General features: G+C 38.8%; 2 protein-coding genes across 2 annotated transcripts; both read right to left on the reverse strand.

The window, feature by feature from the left end:
• Positions 1-3,623: 3,623 nt before the first annotated feature.
• On the reverse strand, positions 3,624-15,993 carry bcat2 (branched chain amino-acid transaminase 2, mitochondrial). The gene is made up of 11 exons (XM_042504706.1): positions 15,884-15,993; positions 14,054-14,125; positions 13,445-13,645; positions 13,088-13,198; positions 10,030-10,149; positions 9,638-9,801; positions 6,832-6,974; positions 6,610-6,695; positions 6,070-6,210; positions 5,616-5,690; positions 3,624-5,170 (listed from the first exon to the last, which is right to left on the reverse strand). Exons 1-11 carry the CDS (start codon positions 15,899-15,901, stop codon positions 5,129-5,131), a joined length of 1,173 nt encoding a protein of 390 aa, XP_042360640.1. The 5' UTR covers positions 15,902-15,993; the 3' UTR covers positions 3,624-5,128.
• Positions 15,994-16,715: 722 nt separating this feature from the next.
• On the reverse strand, positions 16,716-22,911 carry hsd17b14 (hydroxysteroid (17-beta) dehydrogenase 14). The gene is made up of 9 exons (XM_042504707.1): positions 22,469-22,911; positions 22,346-22,384; positions 21,623-21,720; positions 21,176-21,242; positions 20,987-21,078; positions 19,651-19,755; positions 19,496-19,563; positions 18,510-18,606; positions 16,716-17,296 (listed from the first exon to the last, which is right to left on the reverse strand). The coding sequence occupies exons 1-9, from the start codon at positions 22,548-22,550 to the stop codon at positions 17,150-17,152; spliced, it is 795 nt and encodes a 264-aa protein (XP_042360641.1). The 5' UTR covers positions 22,551-22,911; the 3' UTR covers positions 16,716-17,149.
• Positions 22,912-23,067: the final 156 nt, after the last annotated feature.

Consider the following 23,067-nt stretch of genomic DNA (forward strand, 5'->3'; position numbering starts at 1 on the left):
GTTGGCCTCTTTTTTGGCAGTGTATACTATGACATGTCACAAGCTATTACATGACATTTTCAGACGTTTTTTCCACATGTCCAAATCTGACATTTTTTTGACATACTATACTCCCATTTTCAAAAAAAGGGACCAGATAGTGTGCTCCAATTATCAGGGTATCACACTACTCAGCCCCTCAGGGAAAGTCTACTCCAGGGTGCTGGAAAGGAGGCTCCAACCGATTGTCGAACGTCTGATTCAGAAGGAACAATGTGGGTTCCGTCCAGGCTGTGGAACAGTGGATCAGCTCTTTACACTAGCAAGGCTGCTGAAGGGTCGTGGAGTTTCCTCATTCGGTCTACATGTGCTTTGTGGACTTGGAGAATGCCTAAAATCGCGTCCCTCGGGGAGTCCTGTGGGGGGTGCTGCGGGATTACGGGGTGCCGAGGTCGCTTCTGCGAGCCTTCTGGTCCCTGTATAAGTGAGAGCTGTGTCCGCATACTCGGCTTTAAGTCAAACACGTTCCCAGTTGGTGTTGGGCCTTTGCCAGGGTTGTCCCTCGTCTCCAATCCTGTTTGTGATTTTCACTGACAGGATCTCAAGGAGCCGGGGGGAGGAAGGGGTCCAGTTAGGGGACCTCAGAATTGCATCTCTGCATTTTGCAGATGATGTAGTTCTGTTGGCTTCATCACACTGTGACCTCCAGCATGCCCAGGGGTGGTTTGCAGCAGAGTGTGAAGCGGTTGAGGTGAGAGACAGTACCTCCAAATGTGAGGCCATGGTTCTCTGCCAGAAAACAGTGGACTGTTCCCCCTGGGTGGGGAGTGAGTTGCTGCCCCAAGCAAAGGAGTTCAAGTACCTCTGGGTTTTGTTCACAAGTGAGGGTAGAATGGAGCGTGAGATGGACAGGCAGTTAGGTGCGGCATCCGTTAAGAAGGAGCTGAGCCGGAAGGCAAAGTTCTCGATTTACCTGTCCATCTACGTTCCAACCCTCACCTATGGTCATGAGCTCTGGGTAGTGATCGAAAGAATCGCAGATACAAGCGACCGAAATGAGTTTCCTCCGGATGGTGGCTGAGCTCAGCCTTAGATATATGGTGAGGAGCTCGGATATCTGGGAGGAGCTCATAGTAGAGCTGCTGCTCCTCTGCGTCGAAAGGGGCCAGTTGAGGTGGTTAGGGCATCTGATCAGGATGCCTCTTGGGCGCCTCCCACAGGAGGTGCCCCGGGCACGTCCCCAGAACACGCTGGAGGGATTATATCTCCTCTAGCCTGGGAAGACCTTGGAGTCCCCCAGGAGGAACTGGAAAGCGTTGCTGGGGAGAGGGACGTCTGGAGTGCTCTGCTTAACCTGTTGCCCCCGTGACCTGGCCTCGGATAAGCGGATATTTTTCAACATACTAAACTTAGTCGTTTTCAGCCATTTTTCAACATTCTATATTATGACATTTTGGGCCTTTTATTCAAGATTCTATACTATGACGTGTCTCTACAAGTTATGTCTTTTTCACCCATTTTTTCGAAATGTAAAAATTTTACAATTCCCGACAAACTATACTATGTTGTTTTTAGCCGTTTTTTATACGTCAAAAATTGATATTTTTGGCCTTTTTTCGACATTGTATTCTATTACGTGTCTCTACAAGCTTTTCAAGTCTTTTTCAGCCTTTTTTTTTTCATGTCAAAATTTGATAATTTTCAACGTACTATACTGTTGTTTTCAGCCATTTTTTGACATGCTATATTATGACATTTTTGGCTTTGTTTTGACATGCTATAGTATGACGTGTCTCTACAAGCTATAATATGTCATTTTCAGTCATTTTTTCGACATGTCAAAATTTGACAATTTTTGGCATTTTATATTATGTTGTTTTCAGCCATGTTTTATACATGTCAAAATTTGACTTTTTTGGCCTTTTTTCGACATGCTATAGTATGGTGTGTCTCTACAAGCTATAAAGTGTCCTTGTCAGCCATTTTTTCAACATGTCAAAATTTGACAATTTTCGACAAACTGTACTATGTAGTTTTCAGCCATTTTTTCGACATGCTATATTATGAAATTTTTGGCCTTTTTTTCGACATTGTATGCTGTGACGTATTTCGACAAGCTATTATATGTCATTTCCAGACGTTTTATTGACATGTCGGAATTAGACATTTTTTGATATTGTTTTCAGCAATTTTTTGGACATGCTATAATTATGATGTTTTGGGCCTTTCTTTGAACATACTATACTATGATGTGTCTCTACAAGCTATAATATGTCCTTTCAGGCATTTTTTGAACATGCTGTATTATGACATTTTTCGCCTTTATTTGACATTGTATACTATGACTCAACAAGCTATAATGTTTTGTTTTCAGCCATTTTTTCAACATGTAAAATTTGACACTCCTCTTTATTGATAGGACAGCTGTAAAATGACAGGAAATGTAGGAGACAGAGGGGGAATGACATGCAGCAAAGGCCCACAAGCTGGAATTGAACCTGGGCTGCTGCAAAGGTCTTGGCATATGGGGCACACACTCTAGCAGGTGAGCTAGAGGCAGCCTCTAGTATGACATTTTTATGCCATTTTGGACGACATACAGTTTCTGCCATTTTAGACTACATGCTATAGTATGACATTTTTATGCTTTTTTGGACAACACACTATACTTTGATGTTTTTATACCATTTTGGACAATATACTATTTATTTATGTATTTATTTATTTGTTTATTTGACATGGACATACAGTAACATTGGTGCCGTAACATTGAGGCATGCTCAAGTCCCAGATGCACTGCTTTGAGTGTTTATAGCAAAATGCTATTTTGCAACACCTGTCGGTGAGAGGATTTTAGAAATTACAAATTAAGATACAGAGAAAAAAGAAGAAGAAAACTAAAATAAAAGAAATTTAGGTCATTACAAATACAATATAATTTCAAGTGGTAGATAAAGTACAGATATAAAAAGGCTGTGTGAGGAAACTAAACATGCATGATCCTATACCTGTTTTAAGTGTGGGAACAAAGTTGTTTCTCCTCTAGCAATATACAATATACTAATGAATTATGTTTTTATGTAGTTTTTGACAACATACTATGATATGCCATTTATATGTCATTTTGTACGACACATATTATAGTATGACATTTTTATGCTTTTTTGAAATCTGTCAGTCATTTCTTCTACTAGGAAATATCTGACCCCTGTCACTGTGAGAAATATATTATTTGTTCCATATTCATACATGAAGAAAGTATTAGACTGGAAACAGCTAGTTCTGTCCAAAGCGTAACTAAACACATCTTGCAGTACCTCTAAAGCTTTCTATATTGGACTAATGTAACTGATATGTGTGATCCGTACAAGATCAAAAAACAAAGAAAAAAAATTAACCTTTTTGGGACTGTAGGAGCTCTGCAGATATATCTCTCACTGCAAAATGAAAAATGTGGAAAAAAGAATAATTTTGAGATCACATTAAATCAACAGTATTTTGACATTGCAAAAAAAAATGATTTGAGAAAATAAATATAACTCAACGATGAATAAAAAAGATGCCTTTTTTTGCAACTTAGCACCTGAAAAAATTACCAGTGATGGACGCCTTGAAAGCAAAACAACTTAAGTACAAAACATGGCTGAACTTAGATCAGGTTTATTGTAAAAACATTAAAGCCATGTAAAAGTTACAGCACATTTAAAAAACTAAAAACAACTAAAGGCTGACAAAGAATCCAGCTACATCCCCTAGTGCACAAACGAGAAAACAAAACATCAACAGCAGCTTAAGATCCACAGAACAACAAGCTAACAGACTGAGGTCAGGCACTTAGACAGAAGAGAGGGGCAGGTATGTGTCGTGTGTGTGTAAAAATGAAAAATACATTCAAAAGTGAGGGAAACCGCAGAGGGAAGGACATGAAGCCAGGAATACAGCACAGTACTTTGGAAGACAGTCGGCCTAATTTCACATCAAAACGAGGGGAAAATATATATTTGAAAACCTTTGAAATAACAACACTATTTGTTGTATTGTTTTCATAATGATTACACACAAACTAGTGCAGGAGTCACTGCCAGTCTGTAACAGTCCTCTTCTACAGCATGTCGTCCTCTCATTAGACCTTCTTAATCTCAAGTTTTTTGTGCATTCTTAACAAACAAAACCAACAAAACAAAAAAATTCTGTTTCCTCTCTTAAATAGTTGACTCACACTCAAAATACAAACCTGACATTAAACAAGGTCAGTGCAAACTCTGGGTTCAAAGTGACGTGGCCCCATAAAACTAACAGCATTACTCTCTTAGATCATTATGTACACGACAGAAACAAAACATTATCCTATGATGCACTTGATCACATGTAACAGTTAAAAGGTATTCAGAGAAAACGCCACAGGTTGTTGCAAGAAGTACAGCTTATTGTCACTACAAGTTTTTCATTTTGTGAAATATATGTTAATACATAATTTCATGAGAAACAGCAAGTATAGATTACGTGCCCCAAGTAACTGTCCTACACATCAAATATGTAACCGCTTTAATATTGCAAATATTTCACCTCCTACTACTGAAACACGTCAGTTTGTGCCTTTTTTTGTTAATGCCAGAATGAGGCGTTAGTGAAAATGAATGTTTGTGCTATTAGGTATAAGCAAAGTCCTCGTGAGGCATTTATCCAAGTGAAAAAAAGGGAAAACACTTGAATAGAATGTATCCTTTTTGCAAGTTAACCCATTTAGATTAGAGATTTGAATGTGCTCATGTTAACATGTCACCAGCAGCCATGTTTCCTTATCTGGCTGCTTGAATTGTTTCTTCCAAAGACAGCTGTTTTTTTCAGCTTTGCATACCTCGAGGTTAAGGGTCAAGTCAGAACATTGCATATTGTTGTTAATATTGCTTTCCAAAGCGAGACATTCAAACCACCAACTGTTTTCCTATGAGAGTCCATGACAAGAGAAACCTGTTAGAGTTGCCTGAGAAGGCCGACAGAGAGAGGCGTTTGTCTCCTCGGTTGGGGAATAAGCAGGAGTGCATTAGTGGGTTGAGAGTTTGGGGTGGGGGTGGGGGGGGCTGCTGGTCGTCCAAACTGGAATCATGGGACTAACTGTTGATACAACTGGCATGTGCAATAAGGCCGTTTAGACAACCAGTGGTGCCCATTCGCTTGGTTTGCGTCCATACTGAGTGAAACAAGAAAGCAAGAGCGAAAAGAAAAAAATGAACACACAGAAATGTAAAAGTAAAAGATGCCTGATAAGACGTTTTAAGTTTTTATTTTGTAGTGTTACATTGTTTTTCCCCTTTTTGACATTTCATATACTAAATGAATAATCCAACAAAAAAAATTAGATTAATTAAAATAACTTGTGCGGCCCTGATTCAGTCACGGACTCTTGAAATAGAGTGCAATATAAATCCTAAACAGCAGTGAGAACGTTGGACTTTATACTGTCACATGACAGTTTTTCCTTAATAAAAATTACAAGCCAATTTTAAAAAAACTGGTAATTTCTGAAAGTAAAGTAACTAATATAATCCCTTTTGCTGCCACTGGGAGGCGACGACATGCAACTCTGCCTGCAGCCCAAAGACGCTGATGCATATTGAACAGTGTAGTGCACTTACCTGAATATCAGTAAGCTCTTTGTAGAACCTCTTTGCCAGGTCCGGACCGTTCTGCATAGTGGGGATCTCATATGTCTAAGAGACAGAGAGAGAGGCCAAAACTGATATTACAGTTATTGTTCTTACAGATATACAATAAGTGGGTTAACATGCACTTAGATAACAAGATTACAGTCATCTTTCATTAGTAAAGTGATGTATTACACATCATGTACAATGAGGACTGGAGTAAAGGAGATATCTGACTGTTGATCTGCTGCATGTATACACAGATTTAGGGTAACCAGTGTTTACCTGGTTTCTCTAAGCAACCTTATTCTTAAAATGCATATGAAGGCACTGAATAGAACAAGAAAAGATGGTAATTTTCTATAAGAAGATGCAGAACAGCATCATCATCATTTGCATTTGCAAAGAAGACATAAAAAGGACACAACACAGGGTGAACCCCTACCTTTCCTCTGTAGAGGAGGCTGCCCACAGGACACACAACGCAGGCCGTCCCCGCTCCGAACACCTCCTTGACCCTCCCGGCATCAAGAGCCCCTAGCAGCTCCTTCATACCCATTGTGCGCTCCGTTACCTTGAACTCACCCTGACAGGCACATGGTGAACATTAAGTTTAATTATCTGCTGCTAATCTGACCGCCACACTCTGGTTGTGCTTTTGTAAACTTTGAAGTTTTGAGGGATTGGCAGTCACACTTCTTCTACATTAATGCTCAACACCGGAGCCCCTCAGGGCTGTGTGCTCAGCCCCCTCCTGTTCACACTGTACACCCATGACTGCACTCCCACACAGCAGGAGAACTCTACTGTGACGTATGTAGACAACACCATTATCATCAGCCATATTATAAACGATAAATAGTTCATACAGGGAGGACAATATTGGACAACATTACATGACAATGACTCTTTTATACCATTTGCAAAGACATGGTATCATATGACTTTTTTTTGCAATTTTGATAGTCTGTGTGTTTGGTCTTACCCAGCCTCTGGCCAGGTCCAGCAGAGACTGTCTGGTGACTCCTGGGAGAATGATGCCGTCCAGAGGAGGGGTACACAACTCCATCTCTGCAGACACACAAACACTTTTATCTTTATTAAGATGGCAACAAGACAATAGTAGTGCACCCAAAACACCTGGAACAACATGAATTCATGGATTTCAGCAACAATTAACAAAGATCAAGACAGAAAAGAGTCACACCTCCTTTGTCATTGGTCCAGTAGATGAAGAGGTTCATGGTGCCGACCTCAGTGATCTCCTCCTGCTCCCCATACAGCCACAGGACCTGCTGACAGCCACGCTTCACCGCCTCGTTCTGCACTGCTATCGTAGGGCCGTAGTTACTGGAGTGAGTAAAAATAAACCAAAGACATGACTGTCAGGACAGGGACAAAGGACAAATACTATAGATGCCAGCTTCCAGAGATCATTTTAGTGTTTGCTTTAATCATTTTCCAACAGTTTCCTTGTTGGTGCACTTTTTTCCTATATTTGTACTATGTGTAAAATATCTAAGGCTATGATACAACGAGAAGCACTTTGGATGGTTCAAAGTGGCATTAGTGTTTCAAGGTAATAAACGAAGACAGAGGTGTTTTTTCCTGCCTTATGACATTGAACCAACACCAACAGACAGGTGTTTATGTTGAGAGGGAATCATGGTGGTTACAGATACCACCAATGTGAACAACAGAGGACTCAGAAGAAACATTTTGGTTGGTTAAGAGATAAAAGCAAACAAACCAGACTGCATTAAACCTCCTTAAATAAATAAACAAGGAGTCACCTATTTCATCATCCTGTCGCTGAAATTAAAGAACATCCTGTGAAACAAGCTGCATGATCTCTGGAAACAAGATATCCTTCTGACAGCAAAGATTTACATAAACAATGACACTAACAGTTAAGGTCTCAGGTGATCAGCCCTAGTGTGGAAATCTGTTGTCTTTTTCCATGTGTCAGTAGATGTTCTAGCTAACATGTCAGCAAAAGAGAAGAGTTTTTTTTTTTTTTTTTTTAAAAAAAAAGCCCAATATTTTAAAAAGTGTCATAAAAAATGTCATAATTAGTAAAAAAAATATGTCATAAGGCAAATATATAAAATATATAAATATATATAAAAAATATGAAAATATATATATATAGAATAAAATACATTTTTTTATATATATAAAAAAAATTAAAAAACAAAAACAAAAATCACAATGTTACATTATGAAAAGAGAAATGAATAGTGTAAGATGTCAAAGAATATTTTAAAGTCATAGTGTAGTTGGTATGTCTTAATAAAAAGGTCATAATACAGTAGTATTTTTTTTTTAAAAAAGGGAATAAAAAGACTATGTTACAGTGTGGTCAGCGGACCAGTGGCCCCTGAATGTAACCTGAAATGCATGCATTTTATTGTAATCATCTGCAATCCATTCAATCCCCAATACAATACAATACAATCCCCGGCTATTGCATCAAACTGTGTGAGCTTTCCACAAACACATATCCAATAGACATGATCATATTCCGAGCTATGACCCTGAAATATCCATCCTGCGGTCCTGTGACTGCTGCTGCTGCTGCTAAATCTGTCCTGATAGCTGAAGTGAGAGCAGATTTTGTTGGTTTAGTGAGTCGAGTGGCTGCTCGCTGGCGTTATGTAATCACAGTGGAGCAGGGCAGGCCTGTGATTAGAGGCTGTGTGGAATGAGTCCAGATTACAGTGATGGTATCTGGAGAGTTTATACTGGACCCTTTAACAGCACACTGAGAAAGACTCTCCCGCTGTGAAATAGTTACAGTGTTGCCATCTGTAATGTTCGTAGATTTTTTAGGCTTGTTTTTTTGTTGCACTTTTCTAACGTCATTCTTTTAAAATAAAAATTGGTTACATTTTGCTCAACAGACCTTTGACAGTCTGTAATTTCATAGCAGGAGAAGCGACAAGTTTAAAGAGGGCTCTGTTCCACTGAACCACTTGTGTTTGACGAGTCAAACTGGTCAGACCACTCAGACATTTTCACTTGTCATACACAGATTTGACTGATTTTTTATTAATAAAATCAATGGGTTTAATTTTATTATTTTCTCCTTCATCTTACATTATGCATTTTATGTATTCATTTTTTATTCTTATTTTATCTTTCTTTTACTAGTTTTTTTCGTATTTTATTTTTACATGCAGGTTTTAGTGTGTCTTTGTCTTGTATGTCTTTTGATGTGAAGCACTTGGTGTGTGTAACTGCTTTCTTGTAAAGCACGTTGGGCTGCATTTCTTGTGTGAAATTAGCTATAAAGATAAAGTTGATTATTATGATAATTGAGTAGATCTTTTGTTCCACCTTCTCTCTCTCTTTTCTTGGCACAGTGTGGCCCAACAGGAGCCGGCTCTGTGGCTGGCTTCTCTGCGCTTCATGAGCAAAGCGGAAAATCCAAATACTTGTACTCTGTCCAGACCCACAGCTGAATAAAAACACAGCCAGGGTGTAAAGCACGCCAGAAACTTCACCCAGCCATGACAGTAGTAGACAGCAGATAGACTACTTGTGCAGATGTATATATAAAGTTTTGTCTGTTTTCTTACTCTTCTCAAATTTCAAAACATCTCATAACCCATGGTTCAGCACAAATTCTTAAACCGATTCACGGGCAACCAGCTTGTTTTTACTTAAATTTAAGAGCTACACATGAACGACCCCTCTTACATTTTTATGACATTGGGTGTTGTGCTTGAAGCACTCGTACAAACAGATTAAATCTGAATAGGGACACTCCGGTGATTGAGGAGAGCTTGTCATATGTCGATAGTGGAAACAGAAACCATCATATAGCAATTTAAGTGAATCTCTGCTAATGATCACAACTTGTGAATGAATACTGTACTGACAAAAAGTGATATTCATCGACTGACATGGAGGTGACTGGTGGAAGGATGTGACTTGCCAAGTCTGTGGATGGAGTGCTTTTAATAATTATTACATAATAATATAAGATTGAGGGGATAGTTCAAACTCACCCTCCCATCTTATAGGCCCCGACGCCTCCTTGCCAGGCCCTGACAAACGAAGGGTCCGCCAACAGAGAAACAGGGTTAAAGGACCCTGTGGCGAAGTAAGGTCCCACTGGGCCGATGATGACAAAGATCATAGCCTGTCCTGCCCGAGACACGCCGAGGGACGGCTGGAGGAGGGGGGAAGGAGGGTGAGGAAGAGGAGCAGACAGGTAATCAGGAGCAGGAAGTCACTCTGTGTGACAGTAATGAGAGTATGCAGCACTGTATTCCAGCCACAGTTAACTACAGCTCATTTAATCTCTCCTGATGAGACAGGTACCTGCTGAGGTGACCAAAAACCGTCAAACGTGTCACTGCAGCAGGAATACATAATCCCTTTCTGAGCCAAAGCTCACCTCAGTTCCTATGAAGGTGGGTCTGATGTAGAGGCTGGCGTCCTGGGAGAAGGGAACCCAGTCCTGGTCCACCTCCACCAGCTTCCTGATGCACTCCAGCAGTTCACCTTTATCAAACAGCTACAGAGAAAAAGAAACAGGACATTAACCTTAAACTAAAAACTTTTCTGCACCGAATAATGATATCAATTATGTTATATTGTTTTTGAAGTCAAGCCAACTGAACCATCTCTACTGTTCGGTTGAGACATGTTACGCAAAAAAAAAAAAAAAAAAAATCGCTTTGTCTTTAAATAGTCTTAGTTTTCATTAGTAACTGAAAAAGTCACACCAGACAAGGCTCTGTGAGATGGGATTTTCAAATCTATTTTTATGCTATATTAACTATTTATACTTTAGTGTCAGAGGAGCTTAATGAACAAACTAATGTAACCTTATACAAAAAATAAAAGTCTAAAAAGAGTTAAATCATTTTTAAATTTAAAAAAATTGGGATAGTTGTTGTTAAATTATTCACTGAATGATACATATTTTATATACGCTAAAATAATTCCACTAAGTATGATTGGGTTTTTTTTACTGTCTAAAGCCGCACTCAACCAACAATGTAATTCTAATTTTATGGTAAAGATAGTGATGCTAAAATATTCATAACTTTTTTTATAAAATAAAAAAGGATGAGTATTTACTGTTGTTAATACCATATATATTTAATGTTATTCCATTATATATTTGATTTTTTTAAAAATCAGTATAATTTTTCATCAATTCTAAGATTATGATGATATTATTGCCCCAAGTAAATAAAAAATGCAAAAAATAAAATAAAATCTCCTTGCTTTTACTTAGTATAGACATTTACGATAAAAAAAAACAAGGGACATATGTGTACTACCCATGCACACCAAAGACTTTGATCTGAAATAATCAATACTAATCAAATGACCTTCAAGGGGATTATTACCAGATTTGTACCTTAAAATGAGGCTGTTCAACTTTTAAGGGAAGAAATTACATCAATTTGATAATAACAAGTCTTACCTGTTCTGGTATGGCCAAGTGGCAAATATTATAACTTTGTAACTATTGTAACTGACATTAGTGAGACACTTTGTTGACTTTATAATCTTTCTTTACTTGTGCTTCTATGTGTTTTAGCAGTACATGACAAACAGCTTCAGGCTCCACCTCTTTGATGACAGCAGGAGAGCCTTTTGGTGAATTAATTTTGGTGTAGGTGTACTAGAGAAGAGCTGTGCAACTTGATTTAATTTCGCATTAAAGCTCATGTTGCTCTGCACCTCACTGTTACATGTAGCATTTTACAGACTAATATTTCAATGTCTTTAACACAAAAATTAAACTTTAAGTCATTTTTTGAGATGTTCATTTGTGTAAAATGTGGTGCAACAGTAGCACAAGCAAAGTAGAGCTAATAAAGTCAGCGAACTCGTTTAGTAACATCATATACGATATGATATCTACCTAAAGTTTGCAATAACACTGTCGAACATTAGCCACCTTAGACTCCTTTTCATACTCGTCCAAGACTGTAACAGCAAAACACAACAAAGACTGGCTTCAGACCATGTGACAGAGGTACATCATGTGTGACATACATGATGTACCTCTACCTCCACGGTGTCCTGGACACCCAATGAAGCATTAACTCTTGCAGCAGGGTGGTGTTGCTCTGGGTGGTAAGCCTAAACTGGGCATGATGCCAAGCAGTTGCACAACACTGTAAAAGATTAATAGTTTCAGATTGTCAGCCTGTAATGTAACCTGCCTCGCCCTGCAAACCCGGCGCTTAGCAACACACAACTGTCATAGCTAGTTTCAGACAGAACACAGTTGTCATTTTCACAGTCAGCACTCACTTGTGCCCATCTGTGCACTCATGGGCGTGTAGGTTTTAAAATGTGAACATAGCAGAGATCAGAGCAGAGCTACTCTCCATTAAGAGAAATGCTGAGCACATTTACGCACAAGGAGCAGCCTAACTTCATTAGTTATTTCAGAAGCTAAAATATTAGTTCTGTTTCTTCTGTCACATTAATAACTACAGTTTTAAGTTTTGCTGTTTAAATGTATTTGCTACAGTGACATTACCTCTAATTTGCCAAATCCGCATATCAGCGCACCAGCTGCAGACGCATCTGGCTTTTGGACGATGTCAATATGATTGGTTGATTTCATATCACACTAAAAACACACCTATAGATGAATTAATGGACTAAATACAACCTTGCCCCTTGCACCTTAGTTTGTGCCTGGATCATGCACTGTTTAACTAGCAAAAGGAAAAGTGGATACGCAACAAAGGCACTTGCACCGTGTACTTTAGACCTTGCAGTATGGACCATTTTAGTAGATCCCAAGAATCCCAAAAGAATCATTCAACATTCAGTCAAACTGTGGCATGATGCAGAGGGGCTGTGTTGGTTTGGGCATTAACCTGTGGAGTTTGGAGGATGAAGTCCAGTTTGAAGGCTTGGTTTAACACGCCTCACATGATTGTACAACATTGAGAAGTTCATCACAGCAGCAGTAAATTAACACTGTAGTACGAGACCTTGATATGTGCCTGCACGCACTCAACCGGCCGGTTACTGTGCACTTTGTGCGATCACTTTGCACTGCGCTAAAACAAGACACCGTAATTTTGGTGTCAGGCTGGCTTTCCCAGTTTTAGTGAGAGCTCAGATCGAAACCAACTCTACATTGGTGGGAATGTTCTGCTTCAGGTGCCAGTGAGGTAATAAAATAAGATCCAGAAAGTCCAGTTTGAGTAAAACATTAATGAATGAAAAACTTAATCAGACACCATAGTCCTGCACGTTGATCTGAACGTGACTTTATGTGTCTCATGATGTACTCAATGCTGTTTCAAAGGTTTTTACACTCTGGGTGAACAACTGCTTAAACGACCAGTCAAGCATATAACACCAAAAATTGGCTTCATCCCAGGTACACACCACCGCCCAACATGAAAGACCTGACACAAGCAGAAATCCTCACTGAGGGTTTCTGAGGACATGATCGAGCACAAACTCACAGGAAGGCAGCTTCTGTCTGCGCTCCGATGCATCCTCTCCATGTTCAGCATCGGTCTGAAGAGGCGGATGTGGTTGTCGACTCCACGGAACGCCTTCATGCCTTCAAATAGCTGGAGAGAGGACCGAAGAAAAACTTTAGTTATGATTTCAATGTAACAGACTGTTAAACTCTTACTGATCTCATGGGGCAAACCTGCACAGAAAGTTTCTTTCCCTATTTTATTCATTCAGTTGACAATTTTTGGCATTTCCAGGCCAAATTGTGCATGAAATATCAGTTTGTTACCACTTTTTAATAAAAGTATTGGTCTTGCTGCACCCAACGAAAACATCAGAAATAAGGGAACTCCTCTCACCTCTATGGAGTAGTGCAGTGCAGAGCTGGCAGGGTGCAGTGACAGGTTCTGGAAAGGTTTGATCTTTGGAGCATCCCAGCCGCCCTTCTCTGACCAATTGATGGTCAACATGTGGTCGGAGAACTGTTTCCCAAACACCAAGGTGGAGGGGTCCGGCTTCGACTTGCATTCTGAGTTGCGTTCTATGACGAGATCTGCCGCCTGAGATGGAGAGGACCGAGCGAGCCGAAGACGGGTGGAGAGAAAAAGAAGCAAGACGGGACAAGAGCAGAGCAGCCGACGAATACAGCGATTGTTTTTAAATCATCATTATTAACAGAGCATGCTTTAAAAGGACAATTAGTTGAGCTTTATGAAGAGTCGATAAGCTGACTTAACTGGTGAATTAAGTGCAATTAATGAAGTTCAATTAAACTGAATTAAATGATTACAACAGGCAGACAGTGAGGGAAAGAGAAAAAGAAAAGTTAGGCAAGTTGAAGAGACAAACTCCTCTTTTGAAGGTTGTCACTTCTTTCTTCACAAAATACACTGCTCTGACATGTACAGACAAACATGCAGTCAGGCCTCACCTGGTAACAAATAAAATGTTTACGTTTTGCTCATTACCTTAAAGGAGCTGGCGAACCGCAGTGAGCCAAAAGAAAAGGGGAGGGCCTGAACAAGTCGTCCATGAAGTGCCTGCAAATGAAACGCAACCAAAATCTTTGCCATAGTTCTAATAATAATACATGTAAATGTTTTACTAACACCATGCAGTAATAATTCATAAGATCCATTGTTTTTCCAGTCAATAATTCACCCGGCCTTGCAAATATACAGGGACGCCATGTCTGACATTGTGTTTTTGTAGGTGTGTGTCTCAGCACCAATCATTTTGCATGTATGCAGCTTGTAACACCTGCCGATTAGAGACAGCTGGTGCCGAGAGCTGTAAAAAGAATCAGCACATGTGTAGGCTACTCTGCAAAAAGAGGAATGCAAGGAAAGAAACTCGATGATCTTATGAGGGTGAAAAAAAAGGTGAAATGGAAAAAGATATCTGCACCAATAACCAAAAAGATGCCACCAACAATAATGGCTTGCTGTTGGAAAATTCTACTTGGAGACGCCCCTGGTGTACTGACGAAGAGAGAAAGCAAGAAAAGTTTGTTTGTGCCACATGCTTTGATAGCTTTTTAGTTTGCATGTAAATTCTGTTCCTTTCCTGGTACTATGAGGTTAGGCTGTGAAGGATATTATATTCATTGTTGTTTAATTTCTCTATGGTTGAATTGCTCTGGCAGTTACAGGCTTGTGAAACATGCTGTGCTTTTGTTTATTCCATAATTAATCTTAATTGCTGGTAGTTTTTCCCAGTAGTTAAATATCCTCATTGTGGTGGCTGACTTTACTAACATGCCTATCATGCCATGTGGTCACATTCTCATGCAGTGGCCTAAGGAACAGCATAACTGATGCTTTAGTAAAGTTTAGCAGGGACTCTGGTGCAGAAGCCTCTGTGTGCACTTCTGTTCAACTGATGATGCAAGTTCTGTCTTCATTACATCAATGAGTTTGTTACATAAGTTATCCATATTTTTGCAGTGACGTTGGTAAAATGCACGTGAGTCATGAAATTTGATCCTCCTTATGTTAGTTTGGCCCCACAGTCTGGAGTGAGAGTAAAATTAGCAAATGCTGGCTAGCGTTTGTGGTTAGCCTTAAAATTAATTATAAACCAGCAGTAAACTAATTTATTTTCATATGTCAAACGCGAAGTATAAGCATGATGAGTTAATAATATACATATACACTTTACCCTTGCCATTTCCTGTGGATAAGCATCAGAACTACCCCAAGATGTAAGATACCTTCTCGCCGCAGACCAAACTCTGTTCACAAATTTGACAATTCAACGAAAACTTACTTACGGCGTCGCTTACAAATTACATAGAAACAAACTCACGACTACTCTCGCGTCAGAAGCATATGTTATTCAATTCGGCATATTTATCATCTAGCAGTCATCTAACTAACTTGCCTAACACCGTCCAGCAAAACGCGGAAGATGGTAAACTATGTAACGTTTGGTAACTTCATTATTCCATAAATTAAGGTCTTACTTGTTGACTGTATGTCTGCTGAATTCGTTATCGCACCATGAACAATTAAGGAAAAGACTGGTCTTGTTTTTGACGGGGATTAATTTTTTTCTCGAAAACAGGAGAGTTTTAATAACCACATTTCAGCATGGAGTTTGGTCTAATGACCTTTCCACGCTGCTTTGTTTTGTCACCCTCGGTACTGGCGGGACACACAGAATAGACTATTTCGGGAACTTTGTTATCTTTCTCGGTCATTATCCGCAGATTTATTGCTACTTTAGATGAATCATTTACCAGACAGTCAACATAAACACACAATAAACATCAAACAGACATCGGTCAATGAACTCACCGTCCGGAGGGCTGCCATCTCCGCTACGTAACGACGATAAACGGGATTATCTGCCCGTGTGGAAACAAACGCTCAAAGTCAACTTGAGTTCCGCTTTGAAATACGAGACGCTCTTCGGCTGAGGTGAAGCCTGAAACCTCCCCAACATAAAATGCCCTTCGTGATATTTTATCTTTATCGGAAACACTTGGCACGTCTATTTCATATAACGTTACAAGCGATTTGCGATTTTCTTTTATCTACTTGTTTTGGGTCAATACTTGAAAATCTATCGGACTGCTCGATGAGAAGACACAAATACATCAGAGGAGGGAAACCACAAAAATCAATTTTATAATAGTCTAGTAATAATATTTCATCCAGGAAGTCTTTAAAGGCGTGACAAAAGCGTAATGTCTGATTGGTGGGCACCATCAGAAAAGTGAGGTTATTTGAGGTCAGAGAGGTTGCCGCTGATTGGTCGGATGGTGGGGAGTGGTGCAGGTCTCCTTACACAGTTGGTCAGGATGCCAAAATTTAAAGCTGACTGATCTCAGAAAGCTAACTTACTAAACTAAATCAATGCAATGTCACTTTTACAACCATTAAAGGTCCCATATTATGCTCATTCTCAGGGTCATGCTTATATTGTGGATTTCTAATAGAACATGTTTAAATGGTTAAATGTAAAAAAAAATAAATTAAAAAAAAGCACTGTTTTTATCAAATTGACTATCTGAATATATCTTTATGCAGCCCTCTTTCTGAAATGCTCAGTTTTTCATATACACTCCAAAACATCCTAACAGGAAACACAAAGGGACTCATTTATATAGTTTAAGTTTTAAAGTACTTTTAATTAAGTAGCTTATAGTTGTGACATCACAAATTCGTGGAAATCCTGAAGGCTCTTTAACAACCCAGTTTCTGAATAAGGTCTGTGTGCATTTCTGTGGGTATTGAGCATTTTGATACTTCCTTAGTATTCACACAGCATCAATACCTGCTTTATATTAAATAAGTCATGGAAATCTGATTTTTTTTTTTTTTTTTTTTTTTTGTAATATGGGACCTTTAAGAATTTGCCTTTGTTTTTATTTCCTCTTAATATTTTGAATATGTGCTCAAGACACAAATGCATATTCTTGTGAGCAAAATCTACCTGGAAATAACCCTGATTCTGATTTATTTTAGTATTATTACCAGTGCACTTTTTCAGCATTTATCAATTTAATCTGTTTAATCAGCTGTTCCAGGACAACAAGGACGCTGTGGTGATCAGGACAGTTAGGATGGAATCTGACTTTTGATGCCATAGTTGAGTTCGGCTCCTCCGCTACACAGCAGGTCAATCCCAGTGCAAAAAGTAGCATCAGCAGCGAGAAACAAAGCAGCCAGACCACACTCTTCTTCTGTCCCCATACGACCCAGCAGCTGTTGGACAAAGACAATGTGTCACATCCAATTTCTGTTTACTTTCCAAAAGCATGTGTTTGTATTTGCTTCACGTCATTCCCTTCTGTTTTTCCTTGTTCTTTAGGCTTCTGTAGCTGTTGCTGCTGCACTGTGTTATTGCATAGTAAAAAGCAGCTTATTGGCCACTAAACTATTGGCCTTAGGGAAAAAAAGATGCATATAAAATTTTTTCTGGAAGGGTCCTCTTATGTTTCGTCGCTTCCAGGAATTGACAAGATCCTTAAAGTTATATACACAAGGCTCTAGGCTAAAAACTACAGATTCACAGACTTAAACTCTGTCAACCCAAAGCTGAGAAAAACTCCCTTTATCATCATTACCTGAACACCTGAAAAAAAGTTTATAAAATAACCCTTCTTCGCTATTAACCCTGCAGCTAATTCCTTGAAATAGAAAAGAAGACCAGCATTTCAACAACCAAGCAATGAATCACATTTAAATCTATAAAATGAAATTATTTGCTTTCATTCCACCACTATAAGTAATGAAGCGCAAGCTGACACTCTTTAGTATCACATGGTGGTGCCTTCTCTTCATTGTTTCAGCCCGTCTGCTTCAAATACCTTCTCTCTGACTGGAATGAAAGGAAAACTGTAATTTGCACACCAACAACAACAAAAACAGCCTGTTGTAGAAACGCTCTCTATTTAGATCCAGGATTGAGGGGGTTAAAATTTACAACCCAATAGAGCAGTCGCTGTGCGTGGCAGTTTGGATCATTTACACAACAATGTTGCCTGAACTGTAGGCTGCCTTTAGGTTTTTACAGTGGAACATGGAGGATTAACTGACTTTTTGCAAAAATCTTATCAGTAGCAGTTCAGCTACTGCAAAAGCTCAGAAGAAACCAACCGCTTATCTGCAAGTGAAAAGAAGTGGTTTAGTGCGTTTGTGTGTGTGTGCGTGCGTGTGTGTGTGTGTGTGTGTGTGTGTGTGTGTGTGTGTGTGTGTGTGTGTGTCTGTGTGTGTGTGTTATCAGTTCTGAAAAGAAAAAAATGTTAATATTTTTATTCTTGGACAGCCACATAACTATGTCTTTCTTTTTCAGTTTCCAAAGTATTTGTGCCATTCCCTAACCTCCCCAAACACATTTAGATCACTTCCACTGTAAACATGTTCCACATCTTTCTAGTCCTATGTAGGAACCCTTGGTTCCACCGTGAGAACTTGCCTGAGATTGTTCTCCCATTTTAATGGCTGCTGCAGCATCCGGTGTCTGTCCTGCTAATTCTTTCCACAGAGGTGTCAGCACATTACCCGGAGAGAGGCTGCAATAAACGGCAGACAGCATTATTACATCACATTATAATACATGAGATAAGAGAGGATACTGTTAGATTTGTAGATTTTAATACTGTACTGTAAAAGAGTACACAATCATTACTCAGCTCAAGCATAGTTGTCAGAAATATGGTGGTTACAACATCTTAATGCATTGTCGTGTGATATTTTTGACACTAATAAGCAGTGGTGAAAACAACTAAGTACACTTACACCACTGCTGTATCTAAGAACAAATCTGAGGTACTTGTACCTCACTTGAGTATATTTATTCTATGCTATTTCAGAGAGAAATATTGTACCTCTTACTCTAGTGACTGATATAGTTACATTTCAGATTATTATTTTATATTATATTTTTATTAACTTCCTACCAATTGACTTACCTGTGGTAAGTTTATAAAATACAGTTCACTGCATAAATAAACCAGTTGTTCCACCTTAAACCTTAAAGCTTGTGACCCAGTGTAAAAAAACAAAAACAAGAACTCAGTTTGACAACAGTTAACTTCCATATCTCGTACAGGGTTCATTAAAATAACTGTTTGAGTCCCAAAAAGGTAAACTTATTAAATACTTTATAAAAAACACAAACATGTGAGAAATATCCAAAAATAAAAACAAACTTTTATTTCAGATCTTGGTATTTTTTCTTTTCTCTTCTCTCTCTCTCTCTCTCTCAGAAATTAATCTCACAATCCCTAAGAGTTATTTGCCTACCCTTTGGAGGGGCCCGACCCCTAGGTTAGAAACCACTGGACTAACCTAACTGTATGTAAACTAGTAAAAACTAGACCCCTCTCTTGCAGCGACACAAGTACACATTGATGCATCAGTATTAAAAATCTAATAATGTGGCAGTGCAGTTTCGCTCACCAGTTCACTCTCACATTGTAGCGACTCTCATCCACGGCCATCGCCTTTGTCATGGAGATTATCGCCCCCTTGTGGAGAAAACATCACATTACAGGACTCTTCTTTCTCTTCGGCTGAGATTTAAGGAATACTTGTTAACTGGAGGATGAACTCACCTTGGTGGCAACATACGGTGCAGCATCTTTCTGACCGATGGTTCCCACCAGACTGGAAATGTTAATGATGTTTCCCTGACGCTGTCGTAGGTACGGCAACGCATACTGAAGAGAGAGGGAGACTTCTGAGTCATTGTTTATCAGTCAGTCTATCTATCCATCCATCCATCCATCACAAACTGATAAATTAATCTAAAATGCATAATAATTTACAATTAAATCACTACTGAATACTTCATGTTGGAGCTAAATTTAAAGCACTTAATGTTCTACTAAAAATGTCACTGATCTGAATCAATTTAAATATTCCTCATGCACAATAATATTTCACTATTATTCCAAATACAACAATATTATGAATTTGATGCTGGTCATGTAAGCAGCATATTTTGTTCGGATATTTCAAATTCTGCCTTTTTACAAATTGAGCTTTTTCTGAATATGACACGTGGGATTTGCCGGTATAATTTGGGTTTTAGGAGCATTCTTTGGACATGTATATTGCTCATTCAGAATATTGGTCTCAGTTGGAGTTTTTACTGTTATCTGCGACACTTGGCCTCGTCCATGTTTACTGTCAGCTCTGTACGTTGTCATGGATGCATTGCACACAAACCAACTTGTCCACAGTTTGCAAGTCTGGACTAGAAATACATGATCCCCAGAAAATCCCACATTTCTAGTCAGAAGAAGAAACACACCTACTCTTAAACATTATGCAAGACTTGGATAGCAACTGATTTTTTTATATATATATATGTGAAAAATTGCAGCACTGACTTCATCAAGAGGGTGGTTAAAAGAACAAAAGAGTGAGGTTGCGTTTGCACAACTGAACAAGTCTGCCAGTGGTGGATTTTTTTTTTTTTTAAAAAAACCCTATTTTGATGCAACAAAGGAAAAATGTCAGTGTCTCCAGCTGTCACACTTTCCCACATTTAGATGTGTAAAAGGCCTGTTTGGAAACGTTAATCACAGTATGCATGTAAATGGGAATATTAGATGAATATTCATTTTCATTTGCCATGTAAACAGCTTGTATTGTCTTTTTTGGAATAAAGGCAAAAATTAAGTGTTTTGTGCATGTAAACATAGTCACTAAACAGGACTTCTCTCACATGGATAATGTGACTGATGGGACTATATAGGACAAGAGATTTTTAATTCAATGCAGGCTCCATTGTAAGTATTCAGTAGTGATTCAATTTCACAATTAAGTGTGAAGTTTCTTATAAGGGTTAAGTCTTTACACCCTTTCTTTGCTTTTATAGAAGTCAGCGTTTATGAGGGAGAGTTATTCTATGATCTGTCATTTTACACACGTTGGACACATTACTTTAGAAGCCAGGAAGTAGCTGACGAGGTTCAGATTCAGCAGATCCCTGAACTCCTCTGCTGTGGTGTCATCAGTGGGTTTATGAGGCGGGTCTGAAGACAGAAAAAAAAAGATAAATTAAGTATGAAAGCATCCTCACGACTTTATCATCCCATCTGTTGGAGGACAAGAAGGAAGTGTGAGACTCACGCCACCCTGCGTTGTTGACCAGGCAGTCAATGTGTCCATAATGCTCCACTGTGACTGCAACTAGTCTCTGTGGGAGAGACAGTCACACCATTTGCATGCAGACAAGAAACCAGTTTTCGAACAAAACACTGCGCTTCAACCAGTTCAGCAAACCAGAAGCTTGAGTAAACACTGAACTGGTTGGAGCTGAGACAAAAGAGAATGAGAAGTGAGAAGTTTTCCAAGAACAAGAATGAGGCAATGGGGAAAAAAGCTTGACTTCCTTTTGAGATTAAGTCTTTAGTTTTAACTGGACATCTGTATCTTTGAATCGTTTGGTCTTGAGCTGAATCAGCTGATAAACAACACACCTACACACACGTCATGTGATCATCTGTTGGTTTCATAGGCGAACTGTAAATCTCTGTGCAGCATAACCAGAACAATAACACTAAAGTTGCACATCACCTTTATGTCATCTTCTTTAGAGACGTCACATGAGACAAATTTGCATGAGCCCGGCCCTGCTTTGTTCAACTCCGTCTCCACAGCCTCACCTGCTGCACCTGTGATATATGGGTGAGCGTCGTAAAATATTCACATTTTAAATTCAAGGTTTAAATTTCAGTGAAACTCCTATACTTAAGTTATAACCAGGGAAGTAACTAAGTACATTTACTCAAATACTGCACTTGAGTATGATTTTGAAATACTTTTACATAGTAATTTTCATTTTATGAGACTTTATACTTCTGCTCCACTCCATTTTGGAAAAAAAGTACTTTTTACTCCATTACATTTATCTAATGCATGACACTATTGAAGTAACCACTGATGTATAAAGTGCCTAGTATTTGCTACACATGACAAATGATAACATTTAGTAATAATATCCCATAATATAATATATTATGAATGTATTATTCTTGATAATACCACCTTTGAAGGGAAGCTGTGTTTCTGCACAATAAACACGTTTACTTTTTGTAATTTAAGTTCACTTTACTGATAATTTTGTTCTTTTTCTAAAGTTAAAAATCTGTCCTCTACCAATGATTGTGCACCTGTTGTGTACATTTAAGTCGCATCAGTCAAATACACTTACATAGTTGGTGAAGAAATGTGGTGATGCATTTTCCCATTGAATGCAGAATTTAAAAGAAAAAGCAGAATAAAAACGACTTTACTGACCTCCTCTTGCACAAAACACAACTTTGGCTCCATTCTCCACTAAAAAAGAAAAAGACGCAGGATAGTCAGTGCGCCACTCCCTGTCTGAACAAAATCAAATCCACATTAGAAAATAAACGTTACCAAACACTTTGACAATGCCCTTGCCAATCCCTTTGGATCCTCCGGTCACAATGACAACTTTGTGGTGGTATCGGAGGGACATCTCGGCTGTGATGAGGATGATGATGGTAAGTCGTAAAACGCCGCAAAGCTGCGCTGCTGTCACACAGCGCTTCTTGTAACACCGCACAAGTGGGAGTATTGATTATTTTTATTCTCTCTTTGCTCTATTTTTTCTCAGCACGTCAGCTGTCTCTCCAGTTCACACACTGTCACACAATCAGCGCAGTTTGTGTGTGAGGTTCAAAGTTCCACCAAATCATGGGGTTTGCTTTGCTGCATTCAGGTGCTGTTGGAAATCACAAAATCCATTAAAAGGCAGTCAATAAAGAGGTGTAGTGTAACGAAGTAATAATACTTCTAATATAATACTCCAGCTCTGTCAAAGGCATGAGAAGAAGGCAATGCGCAACTTAACAAAAAATTAACAAGAAATTTACAAAACTCACAAGAAAATGACATGTAAATAAGCAACAAAAAAAGAAAAGTAAAAACAAAAACACAAAAATGACCTTAACAAAGTGCTAAAAAAAGACAAAATATATCAAAAAATGTTTTAT

The sequence above is a fragment of the Plectropomus leopardus genome, chromosome 17 (genome assembly GCF_008729295.1).
Source record: "Plectropomus leopardus isolate mb chromosome 17, YSFRI_Pleo_2.0, whole genome shotgun sequence".
Lineage (NCBI taxonomy): Eukaryota > Metazoa > Chordata > Actinopteri > Perciformes > Serranidae > Plectropomus > Plectropomus leopardus.

Coding starts and splice junctions, on each gene's coding strand:
- bcat2 (XM_042504706.1), bottom strand. Junction 13,199..13,444: donor CACTGCACTACTCCATAGAG/GTGAGAGGAGTT, acceptor TCCTCTCTCCAG/CTATTTGAAGGCATGAAGGC. Junction 5,691..6,069: donor GCCTCCTCTACAGAGGAAAG/GTAGGGGTTCAC, acceptor TCTGTCTCTTAG/ACATATGAGATCCCCACTAT.
- hsd17b14 (XM_042504707.1), bottom strand. CDS start 22,550: ATGTCCCTCCGATACCACCACAAAGTTGTCATTGTGACCGGAGGATCC. Junction 21,721..22,345: donor TGTGTTTTGTGCAAGAGGAG/GTCAGTAAAGTC, acceptor CATATATCACAG/GTGCAGCAGGTGAGGCTGTG. Junction 19,564..19,650: donor CACCGTATGTTGCCACCAAG/GTGAGTTCATCC, acceptor TTTCTCCACAAG/GGGGCGATAATCTCCATGAC.